This window comes from Diadema antillarum, unplaced genomic scaffold (assembly GCF_040938485.1).
Source record: "Diadema antillarum isolate AM-2024a unplaced genomic scaffold, OU_Dant_1.0 seq00000497_RagTag, whole genome shotgun sequence".
NCBI classification, from domain to species: domain Eukaryota; kingdom Metazoa; phylum Echinodermata; class Echinoidea; order Diadematoida; family Diadematidae; genus Diadema; species Diadema antillarum.
The window spans coordinates 604,709-615,905 of NW_027271456.1; the positions used below are offsets into that span (position 1 = coordinate 604,709).

At 38.8% G+C, this 11,197-nt stretch overlaps 1 protein-coding gene across 1 annotated transcript; it reads right to left on the reverse strand.

Annotated features, from left to right (window-relative positions):
- Positions 1-5,827: 5,827 nt before the first annotated feature.
- On the reverse strand, positions 5,828-8,890 carry LOC139733826 (L-asparaginase-like). The gene is made up of 3 exons (XM_071644632.1): positions 8,837-8,890; positions 7,587-7,772; positions 5,828-5,977 (listed from the first exon to the last, which is right to left on the reverse strand). The coding sequence occupies exons 1-3, from the start codon at positions 8,888-8,890 to the stop codon at positions 5,828-5,830; spliced, it is 390 nt and encodes a 129-aa protein (XP_071500733.1).
- Positions 8,891-11,197: the final 2,307 nt, after the last annotated feature.

An 11,197-nucleotide genomic window follows, 5' to 3' on the forward strand; every position in this document is an offset into this window, starting at 1 on the left:
TAGTTTGGTATAATGTAATTTTCCAGCATTATCATACCGCCATCCTACCTTGCTGACATTCCAGATTTGATGTGGTAGAACCTATATGGATCAGATGTGTGATTGTAATTGTTTTAAGCAATAGTTGATTTGATTGTGACGAAGTGACTTTTATGTGTTAGGAATGGTTGGTGGAAGAGAGGATTTATCCATACGATATCACATGACTTTTATTCAAGAGCAAATGTGATCAAAGAAAGGTTATGTGAAAGTGCTAATAATAGATGCATTTACGTTTGGGCAAAACTGTTCAGCAATTTGGAATTACTGAAGAGAGAACTGCTGTCTCATTTGTTTTTATTATCATTCAAACAAAATAGCATAGTTTGAGTCAGATCTTTGTTGGATTCTAAAGCAAAACAGGTATTATTCTTTTCACAAATAATGATGAATAAGATATGTATTGTATATTTTATATGTAAGGACTGGTAGTCACAGATGTAAAAAAGCCTTTATCCTACTACATGTATGTGGGGTCTGACATTACATTAACAGAGTGGACATGACACTGGCTGCTTGTCATGAAGTGTGGAGAATATGATTTTATTTCGTAGAGTGAGCCTTCTATGTGAATAGGCATTACAGTGTTGTAACATACAAAATGTATAAGTCTCAAAAAGCAGATATTGTTGTAACACATTTACATTGTATCAGATGGTTCCACAATACACTTGTATTTGTATTCTGCCATTTACAGTCTGTTTAATGTACATTGTATTATAAATGGTTTTGAAAAGTTATGATTAGTGAAACAACAGAGAGAAAGAGAGAGTTAACTTTATGACACATACAGCTGATGACGGCAGATGCTTTCACTAGTTATGATACTATTATTGATACTCTCCTGTGGATTTACATGGCTTAAAGGATGATAACTCATTTGGTATTTGTGTGTTACTATATGACTAAGATGGTTTTGGTGTTAAACATGTACGGATTTTATGATACAGTGTATATCGTACACTACAGTGTTTCGAGAGTTAGTGTGTTTCAAGTGCATTTCAAGGCATGTATATGTGTTGGACAAAGATGTTTGTTTGTAATGATATTATCATTACATGTACAATCATATTAATAAAGACCTCTCCCATTGTTTTATACAGGCAGATCCGTCTCCCACTCGGTCATCTTTCATGGTGCCTGGTGTTCGCCCCTTACCCACTGGATTGCCATAAGAACCCCGCAACAGAACCAGTAGGGCGTACTCACACGCCTAGCACCCCATCACACTTCTAGTAAATCATCCAGTTCAACACACATACACCCACACCCCGCAATAATCCCCCGAGAGGACCTCACCTCCCCCACTACAATACAAAAAAAAAAAGGTAGGCCTAAGCCATACCAATGATCAATTTTCTAACCTATTCAGTGCATGTGTCAGTTGTGAAGAAAATCATCCACAATAAATGTTACAACTAAGTCACATTCGAAATTACGAATACATGACAAGTTGTACCGGTAATAAAAATGAACTATTGGTTAGATCCAATGCAAGTTTAGATATAACATGGTACCTGGTACTTCTCTAGCCTACTTGTGTTTCAAATCTTTGAAGAACTAAAAAAAAAAAAAAAAATGGGTTTGCCATGAAGATTGCATTTCTTGACAATGTGCATGAAAAGTTTAAGATATGTATTGAATTACATGACATGTAATAACACAACCCGTTTGTGTTTCATGTAATTGTAATCAATTATTGAGATTTCGTTGATTTTTTTTTTCTACGTAGCCCGACCAGACGCCGTGCGAAGCACGGCAGCTTCTGCGTACTGGGCTGTGTCCTGACCCGGAAAAGTTTCTACGTACAGCTACAGGCACAGCCCAGTCGCTGTATAAATAGCCCGGCGTCTGGTCGGGCTACGTAGTACTGTACCGCGTTTACCTATCCCGCTTTCGGTACTTCTCAATGAAGAATCTTGTAATGGAGTTTGATGGCTTTTAGGATACGTAGCCTACCGAGTCTTCCGACGATAGAACTATCTCTCATAGTATCTTGGAAGAAGGACATGTGAATCAGAATCGGAGGATCTAGGAGTCCTTTGATTTTAGGTTAGCGCTCTCATCAAATGAAAACACAACGCGAACTCATACACTCGTACACAGCATGCAAGATCGTACAGCTCGAGCTTAGAAGCACTGCACACTGTGTATGATGCGAGTTATGGCAAGTGAAGTGCGGCCAGCGCTCGCCGCCGCGCGCGTATTTTTTTTTAGACGGCACAGATTGGGGAAACTAAAAATCTATCGGGAACCCTATCCCTTAACCAAACCCTAACCCTAACCCTAACCCTAACCCTAACCATAACCATAACCAAAAACCCTAACCCAACGTTTTTCCCATAGGTTCAACACGCGCCATGCCCCAATCTGTGCCGTCTTAAAAAAAAAAAAAAAAAACGCCCGCCGCGCCCATAGGCACAGCCAGCCGTCAGAGCTAGCTTGCTCTAACTAACGTATGTATAGTAGTTCCGCAGCTCACTCGGCATGTGGGCTTGATTTCGCTGTAAGTTGGCGTGATATTCGCAGTCAACAAGCAGTATTCCGCAATTCAAATACGTATCGCCATCGTATCGAAGGATCTTTTTCCAGAAAAGTATGTTTTGTTTTTCGTTTTTTAAAACATTTGAGAAGATTCCGATTTCCAAGATATTATGACACATGTTAAGTTACATATCTACCTTTCATTTTATACCCAAAACACCTTCTCTTTCGCATGTTTTGCACAACCGAACACTCCTCACCAGTCCCTTTAATAATCATTGTGAATATTCGCACTGTCATCCCTGAAGAAGAGGAAGGATCCTCGAAAATTCGGATTATTCATTAAATCAAGATTGGCTATTAATGCATTCCCTGCATTCCTCTGTTGTGACTTTATTATATCCATATTATATATATATATATATATATATATATATATGAGATTAAAACCTAAAATGGCATTAAAATGCTTTATCCTGGCGAGGAAAGCGCATGTTTTAGAAACAAGACACCAAACAGGTTAGTCATCGCATTCTTCATCAGCGACCAGGATGCGATGTGATGTTAGATTAAAATCCGTTTCTGAAGCAGGACATACACACAAGGGCATACGTCTGCTCCTGGTCGGACGGATTTCAAAACTTACCTGCTTGTGTGATGGAATGCGTCTAGACTGGTAGTTGCTGCCACAGTGCATGGTAACCGCGCAGTGTTATGTGCGCGTTTGGCGTAGCAACGACGCATCCATGAACTGGTTCCCTCCACGAAGAGCCAAAGATGAAAGGATGAAATCAGTGTTAAAAAACGTTAAGTGTTAAAAAAATCCCTGGTAGCTTTTCAAGGACTTACATTGCCAACGTCATGCTCCGATTTACTATCACGAAGATAAACGGTTCAGAGACCCACCTCATCTTGTCTTTCATTGACGCAAACTCACACCTCCGGCCCCCATAGAGACATCCCAGCCAGTAGTTGTGCCTTGTCCGTGATGGAATACTGTATCAGACTTTCCTGATAGTCAACGGTCTTTCCCGTAGTCAATCAGACTTTTCCTGATAGTCAATCAGACTTTACCTGATAGTCAACCAGCCTATCCTGGTAGGCACTGATCAATAACGAACAGAAATGAATGAGATTAAAACCTAAAATGGCATTAAAACGCTTTATCCTGGCGAGGAAAGCGCATGTTTTAGAAACAAGACACCAAACAGGTTAGTCATCGCATTCTTCATCAGCGACCAGGATGCGATGTGATGTTAGATTAAAATCCGTTTCTGAAGCAGGACATACACACAAGGGTATACGTCTGCTCCTGGCCGGACGGATTTCAAAACATATAGACCAGACATACATACACACATACATATGATGTATATGATATAGCCGTAGGGAGACACTGTAGATAAAACATTAAGGAGACACTGACCCTAAGGAGACAAATTTGTGTCTCCTTGAATAATTGTTACATTTTTTTACTGCTGACAACACTCATTCATATTTTTTACACACTATTAATCTAGGTTCAGATTGTTAAATATATAATTACACACACACACACACACACATTAATATGCATATATATATATATATATATATAATATATATTATATATATATATATGTATCATATCATATTCATGAAACAATCTGAACTCAGCCTAAGGGAGACAGTGTATGAAACATTGTCAGCAGTTTATATACCGTACATGTATAATGTAGAGAGAGAGAAAGGAAGAGACGTGTAGTGATACTGCCTTGAGTTTTCCTTTATGCACTTCTTAGTTTCCTCACATACAGTTGGGAGACTTTAACCTGTGTATATCATCAGGCCTGGGGTTATATTTCAGAAAAACAAACAAACAAACTTCCAGTCACCAATGCAGTACAATACAGTATAAAACATTATTGACTTGATACAATCACCGATAGTATTACCGAGAATGAGTGTTGCTGCAAATGAATAAATGGATGAATGAATGAATGAATGAATGAATGAATGAATGAAGGAAGGAAGGAAGGAAGAAAGGAGTGAAACTATGCATGCACAGATAGAATTAAGGTAAAAAAATGAGAAATTCCTCACTGGTAAAAGCTTAACGTGCAAAGTTCAGTACAGTTAATAGAAATCAATAAAACTTAGAATGTCAATGTAAATACGATTTCAAAACATAGTACAAAGGTGTGTGAATGAAAATATGTAGAGTGCAAAATTGGGTGAAAAGGTAGTAGAAATGTAACATGAATATTCGCGAATAAAAAAAAATTCTTATTGCAACTGATTGAAAAATTGTCCTACATCAATGTAAATAAGCACTGAATTGATCAGTGTTTTCTTACACTACTTATGACAAAATATATCATGGGTATACATGGACATACTCGAGCGATGTAGGGCAATTTGTCAATCAGTTGCAATAAACAACTTGACGCAAGAATCTTATCAATTTGAAGTTGAGTTCATTTTGAATTTCCTGTACATACATGTATGTTAAAATCATTAAGTTACTGTACATGCATATAATTATGTTTGCATAATTATAATGTAAGAAGGAGCAAGGACTAGTACAATGTATTAACCAGCTTTAAAGTACAGAAGATATCTTATGGTCTACTCAGAAGTATACAAAAAGAATGGTTGACACGATTCCAGGGCGTTTTAGCTACGTCATTAAATCGTGTAGGCCACGGAGTGCGATCTCAGACTCAGGTTGATCCATGAAAGACTTGATATGATCAATTGTGATACCTCTTTGATCATTATTATGATCAAAGAGGTATCACACCTGTTTATTAGGAATCAGGGTTTGCTTTTAGTTCTTCTTACAGAGTCGCTCATGTCAAAGCTATTCCTGAATTCATGAATCATTATGTATCATGTGCTTTTGCGTATTCCTACTGTTACCTAACTATATGTTGGTCGGGTGACGAGGAATCTTGCAAGCGTATTACAGGTGGCTAATTCGTTCTGTTCTGATGTATTTTATTTGTTTTTCTTGCTCATTTTGCTCTCTTTTCCTTTACGTTTATTTCCTTTCTTTCATAATTGTTGTTACTAGGTTGTTTGTTTAACAAGACCAACATTTTCATCTAGGGATCTATACATTACAAGCTCTGCTTTTTTAGTAGGTCCCCACATTTCATGTTTGTAAAATTGTCTTCTCTTGTATTCTCTGTAATTACGACGCTTGGTCCAGTCTAAAGTTCAATCGATATTACCATATTATTTTTGTTTTAGATGTGGAACAATGAAATCAGATCAGATCAAATCAAATCAATTTAAAACCTCCTTGAAATACATGATCAAACTACTGAACCGTCATCTCTCCCCGCAGGCTACGTTTGAGGTAAGCCTCGCGTTCTGAGCCTGTGAAGTTTTGGATGACGTAATCAAGTTTGGTGAGCGCCGCCTCTGGTGTGATGTCAGAGAGGGGGATTACCCCTGCCTCTATCAGGACCTTAATAAACCAAGATAAAACATCGAACAAAATTTAATAAGCAAACTCACGGATCAACAAAATTCAGATCGATCCTTGTAAACGCGAATTTCATGTTTAAGAACGTGTACAAAACAATAACAATGGTTTTCTCATCTTGCATAAAAAATCAGAGTCACAAAAAAATCTAATTAATTTCTCAAATAAAGTCATGCTCTCAACTCTAGGTTTTGTTTACTAGTGTCTCCTTTGCTCAGTAGTCATCTAGGTGAGTGGTCTACCGATCTTAAAAGGCAGAACCATTTGCAGATGAAACAAAAATCCAGCATTAGTGCGTCAAAATATTTGTAAAATGTGAGTTAGGGATAGAAACAAGCAATGTAAAAATTTGAACTAGTATAATCAATGTTAAGTATTGTTAAATATTGAAATGTGAACAATATAGTTATAATAAAAATGTTTCCAGACTAAACCGTCTACAGTTATGGTTTAATGAGAAAAATAGTGATATCTCCTTATATTTCAGGCTTTATTGCAAAAATTTTATGTGGTAGGATGTTTTGTGATACAACTGACCTACACTATGCATCAAAAGTGATACAGTAAACCTCGCATGAGTCGAAGCTCTCGGGACTGACAAAAATGCGTCGACTTAAGTGAACTTCGACTCTCGCGAGAGTCGATTTTTTTTCGACTCACAGTTATGTACATGTATTATAGTACATTTGCATGCATGTGTGTGTGTGTGTGTGCGTGCGTGTGTGTGTTTGCATTCAGATTTGTCTGTTCTTGAAGATAATGTTCTTATTTTGTTCTAAATTTAACATGGAATTTGTATCAATACTAGTAGTTTAACGTAGTTCTGAGAATGTCTGCGCTAATGCGGCAATGTGCATGTGCTACGTCTATGGTGCAACATAGGTAGCCATCTCTTGTCAACCTACCCTGAGACAAACACTCTCCCAGGCCCATCCCACCTCCATTGAACAAAACTATACAGCCAGCCAGGCACGCACAAACATGCTCCGCCCACTTGGCCTGTCACTAAAATATTAAAGCAGCGATTGGTTGACCAAGGAGTTCTGGCTTGACATGGATAAAGTATGGATGTACTATGTGTGTGGATAAAGTATGGATCGATGTGCTGTGTGTATACATGTATACATGTGTATGTATTCGACATGCGTGCGGAGCGGTACGGTGAGTGTGCATGCTTACCTGCACCAGGTCAGGGACGGGGTTCTGCGACATGCCTATTTTTTTGTTCTCCTCGAGAATGCCAGACAAATCTTCTTCGACTCAAGTGATGTAAACTACGTGTATTTTGTACAAAAGGGACTGAATGTTTTACTTCGACACAGCCGAAATTCGACTCTCGTACTTCGGCTTATCCAAATATTTCTTAGAGAAAATACATAGGGAAAAATCGGGACTTTTTATTTTGCTTCGAGTTAAGTGATTTTCGACTCACTCGAAGTCGACTTATCCGAGGTTTACTGTATCTTGAACATTTTTTTTTTAAATCACTGCTCCCAAAGGTAAACAAGACCTTTAAGTATATTCTGGCCTGATCTTATTCTAAGGCGGGTGTTAAGCCCCTACAATGTATTTCTGTCAAAACAAGACTTACTTGTCCGGTCTCGTAAGCCGGTGTGACTTGTCCGTCAGGACACTGGGTGCAGTTCACGATCAGTTTGCCGCCCTCAACGGCCTCTTTGATAGCATTCAAGATGTCTTTGCGGTCTGATGGAAAGTTCCCCGCGCCGTACGTCATCAACACAACGCCCTTGATGTCAGTCTGTAGATGTGCCTTCACCTGTTCAATGTTCAATCGTACAAAATTACGTTTTCAATTGTATAGACGTTCATCAAGCAATTGATTTTGATTTTCACTTTCCGGTTGAGCACACTCGCTAAAGGTTAAGTTTTTAAACAACAAATTAGGAAGAACCCTTAGAACTGCGCTTCTCAACATTTTTCAAACCCGAGGCCCACATTGGCTCCTACAAACTTTATTGAGGCCCAGGAAGATTGAATATGAATATTCGTTTCATTTTTGGCGGCCCACCTGCGAGAGCTTCGCAGCCCACTGGTCGAGATTAAGTGGGGCTTTAGAGTGTAAAAAAAAAAAAATACACGTCTCAGTGGCGGATCCAAGAGGCGCACGCCCCCTTTATTTATCGTTTAAAACAAAATAAAAAAATAAAAGAAAAAGAAAAAAATGAAATGAAACCCGGAAGTGGCACCAGATATATCAGTTGCACCCCCCCACCTTTACAGAATTCCTGGATCCGCCCCTGCGTCTGCGGAATAACCATTAAATCGGGGTAAGGGTGGAGTCACACTGTCCCAAAATTGACACAAGACGGCAATACGAATATTTATTATGGACTTTTCAATTTCGGGTGAAGTTGACCCGGAACTTGGTCAAAGCCAATCAGCAGCCGAAGCATGCAAGTACGACGCCTACTGAAAGTCACACGATGGCACCCGAACCACACACGAAGGCTACACGAAGATGTGAATCCGAAGGACAAACGAAGGAAAAAGAGATGTCTACATGAATTTGAAGATTTTACCACCGCTCACGAAGTTGCTACAGGAGCCTGAAAAACTCCACCATCCATACGATGGCTTAAGATGCCTTCACGAATGACCCAATGTTTATACGATCAGTGGCTAATTGGAACATTTCCTTTATCCTGTGTTCATCTTTGGTCAATTTCGCGACAGTGACGCCTACATAACAGAATGATATCAGTGATTAGTCTGTTTAATATTGCCTTCTGGCGTGGTAATGAGGGTGATGTTATTATCGACTATTGTCTCAAACTCATTGTTTCGAGGGTGACATTATACCGACTATTTCCCCGAACTCACCGTGTCGAGGGTGATGTTGGGATAGATCCAAAGGAGATCCACTTCGGCTGTCATGTTCGCCTTCACACTGAACTCTTCACCAGGTTTCGGTTGACGGACATTAGTCCAGATCACTAACCATGATGGAATGAACGAAATAAAAGATGTCACATTGGAATTAAAGGGGAAGGCTAGTAACTGATCAGTGGGAATCAGTGGAAATGCTGGGAGATGATTGTTCCAATCCTTATGGGATTCATTCAAGAGTTCATTGTATTCTATTGTTGTGTGAAAATGATTTGCTTCAGAATGGTCTCATATTCAAGTAACGTGCAGATTAGTGCTTCCAGGTTAGCGTCCCTGGTCAGTGACGGAGCATTAATCTGCACATTACTTGAATATGAGACTATTCTGAAGCAAATAATTTTCACACAACAATAGATATACAATGAACTCTTGAATGAATCCCATAAGGATTGGAACAATCATCTCCCAGCATTTCCACTGATTCCCACTGATCAGTTACTAGCCTTCCCCTTTAAACAATGGAGGATGAACGACGGTGCCAAAGTGATCATTCATCAAGTAGCCCTGGTTTACAATGTACTGTCTGATTTGAACTTAGGAAATACTACGTTTTAGTATCATTCTGTCCCATGGAGTACAGATCTATGCTATTGACATTGCTGTTCAAGAATGAAATTCAAAAGTGGTAAAAGTTTAACAAAAAATACATTCATGATTTACGAATGTTGGTACATAATATGAATATACAAATGTTTTTTTTTTGAACATATCCCCTTTCTTTTGGTATTATATAGGTCTAAATATCCTTACTTTCTTTAAGCGCCAACAAAACCCCAATATTTCATCCTGATTACATGAGTACACATGATAATTATGTACACTTCGAATCACGAGCTCAAGTAGATGTTGTTAGTACACTGCAAAAAGTCCGGTGTTAAATAGTGAACACCGAGCTGGTGTTAAATTTTCGGTGCTCATTTATGGTGTTAAATTAACACCTCCGGGTGTCATTTCCAAATTTTAAACTGTTTTTTGAAGAGTTTCTTAGTAACTGCACTTTTTGTTGATTTTTAATTTAAACAAGACGATCAAGAATTTTACATTAAAATACTAGATTTTTGAAAAAATGTGAAAATAAATTTACACCAAAGTAACACCAGCTGGTGTGGTCTCTTATTGAAGCTGGACGGGTGTTAAACCATTGATATCAACACCAACAAATATCAAATCAACACCATGTGGTGTCATTTTTGAATTAACACCAGTACAGTGTCAAAATAACGATTATACAGTGTCAAATTAAGACCACAAAGTGTCAGGTGAACACTTTTCAACACCATCACAGTGCATTTTTAACACCTGTGGGTGTGGTCCTTTATTGAAGTTTGATCGGTGTTAGATTTAACACCCGTGGTGTTAAATCTAACACCGATGTTTTTACAGTGTATTTATTGATGGGCCTGTAGTCACCTTGAGTGTTGGTGCCCACGAAGGCGAGTGGCGGGAAATTCGGGGATTTGAAGGCATCTAGTCTGCAGCAGGAGAATTTCATACTTCGGTTGCCACGGATCAACTTGCCGTTAAAAAATAGAGTGACCTGAATGATAGAGGGCGTAACGTACATCGTGGTTGATGAGTTTGTCGGAGTGTACTTGAACGGTGACGCGGGGGGGGGGGGGGGAGAGAAATGGTCGTATACCTTCCTTGGTGGGTGTAGGGGGTGGGGATATAAGGTCATACTTTAATTCATTTCGATCATAAATCATCTTCATGTTGGGGGAAAATCTATGATCATGTATAGGCTGAAATTTTTATGATCACCGAGAGATATGATTTACGAAGAATTTTGTTCGACATAATTTTACTATATGATAATCTTACGTTTTATTCTTATTAAAAAAAAAAAACTGTAGCGTGGGGATTCACGGGAGGCCCGATCTATTCGCTGTCCATCTAATCCATGGGCCAAGACCCGAAAAATGGGTTGTTGGTACCATCTGAGGTGGCACAACCTTTTTGGTGTCAGTTTGTTTGTCGGGCATAGATATGCTTATCAAGCTATGATAGCATTTCCAAATGAGTAGCTTAGTCATAATAAATGAATTTTTAACCAATTTGGTCTCGTTTTTATATCCATATACGTCTGAATCGAAACTAAACCGCTATACAAAGAAGAGCACTGCCTTCTGTATGTCCACAGGTGTTCTGTTGTAAACGCGGTGTGCTTAGTCTTTAGTCAAGGCAGCGAAGGGAATATCCAAAGGGTTATGATGTCCACAGCTGTCACGCGGTGCGCTTAGTCTTTATCTAGACCAATGTACCGTTATCGTATCTAAAGTTCCTCATAAAAGGGAT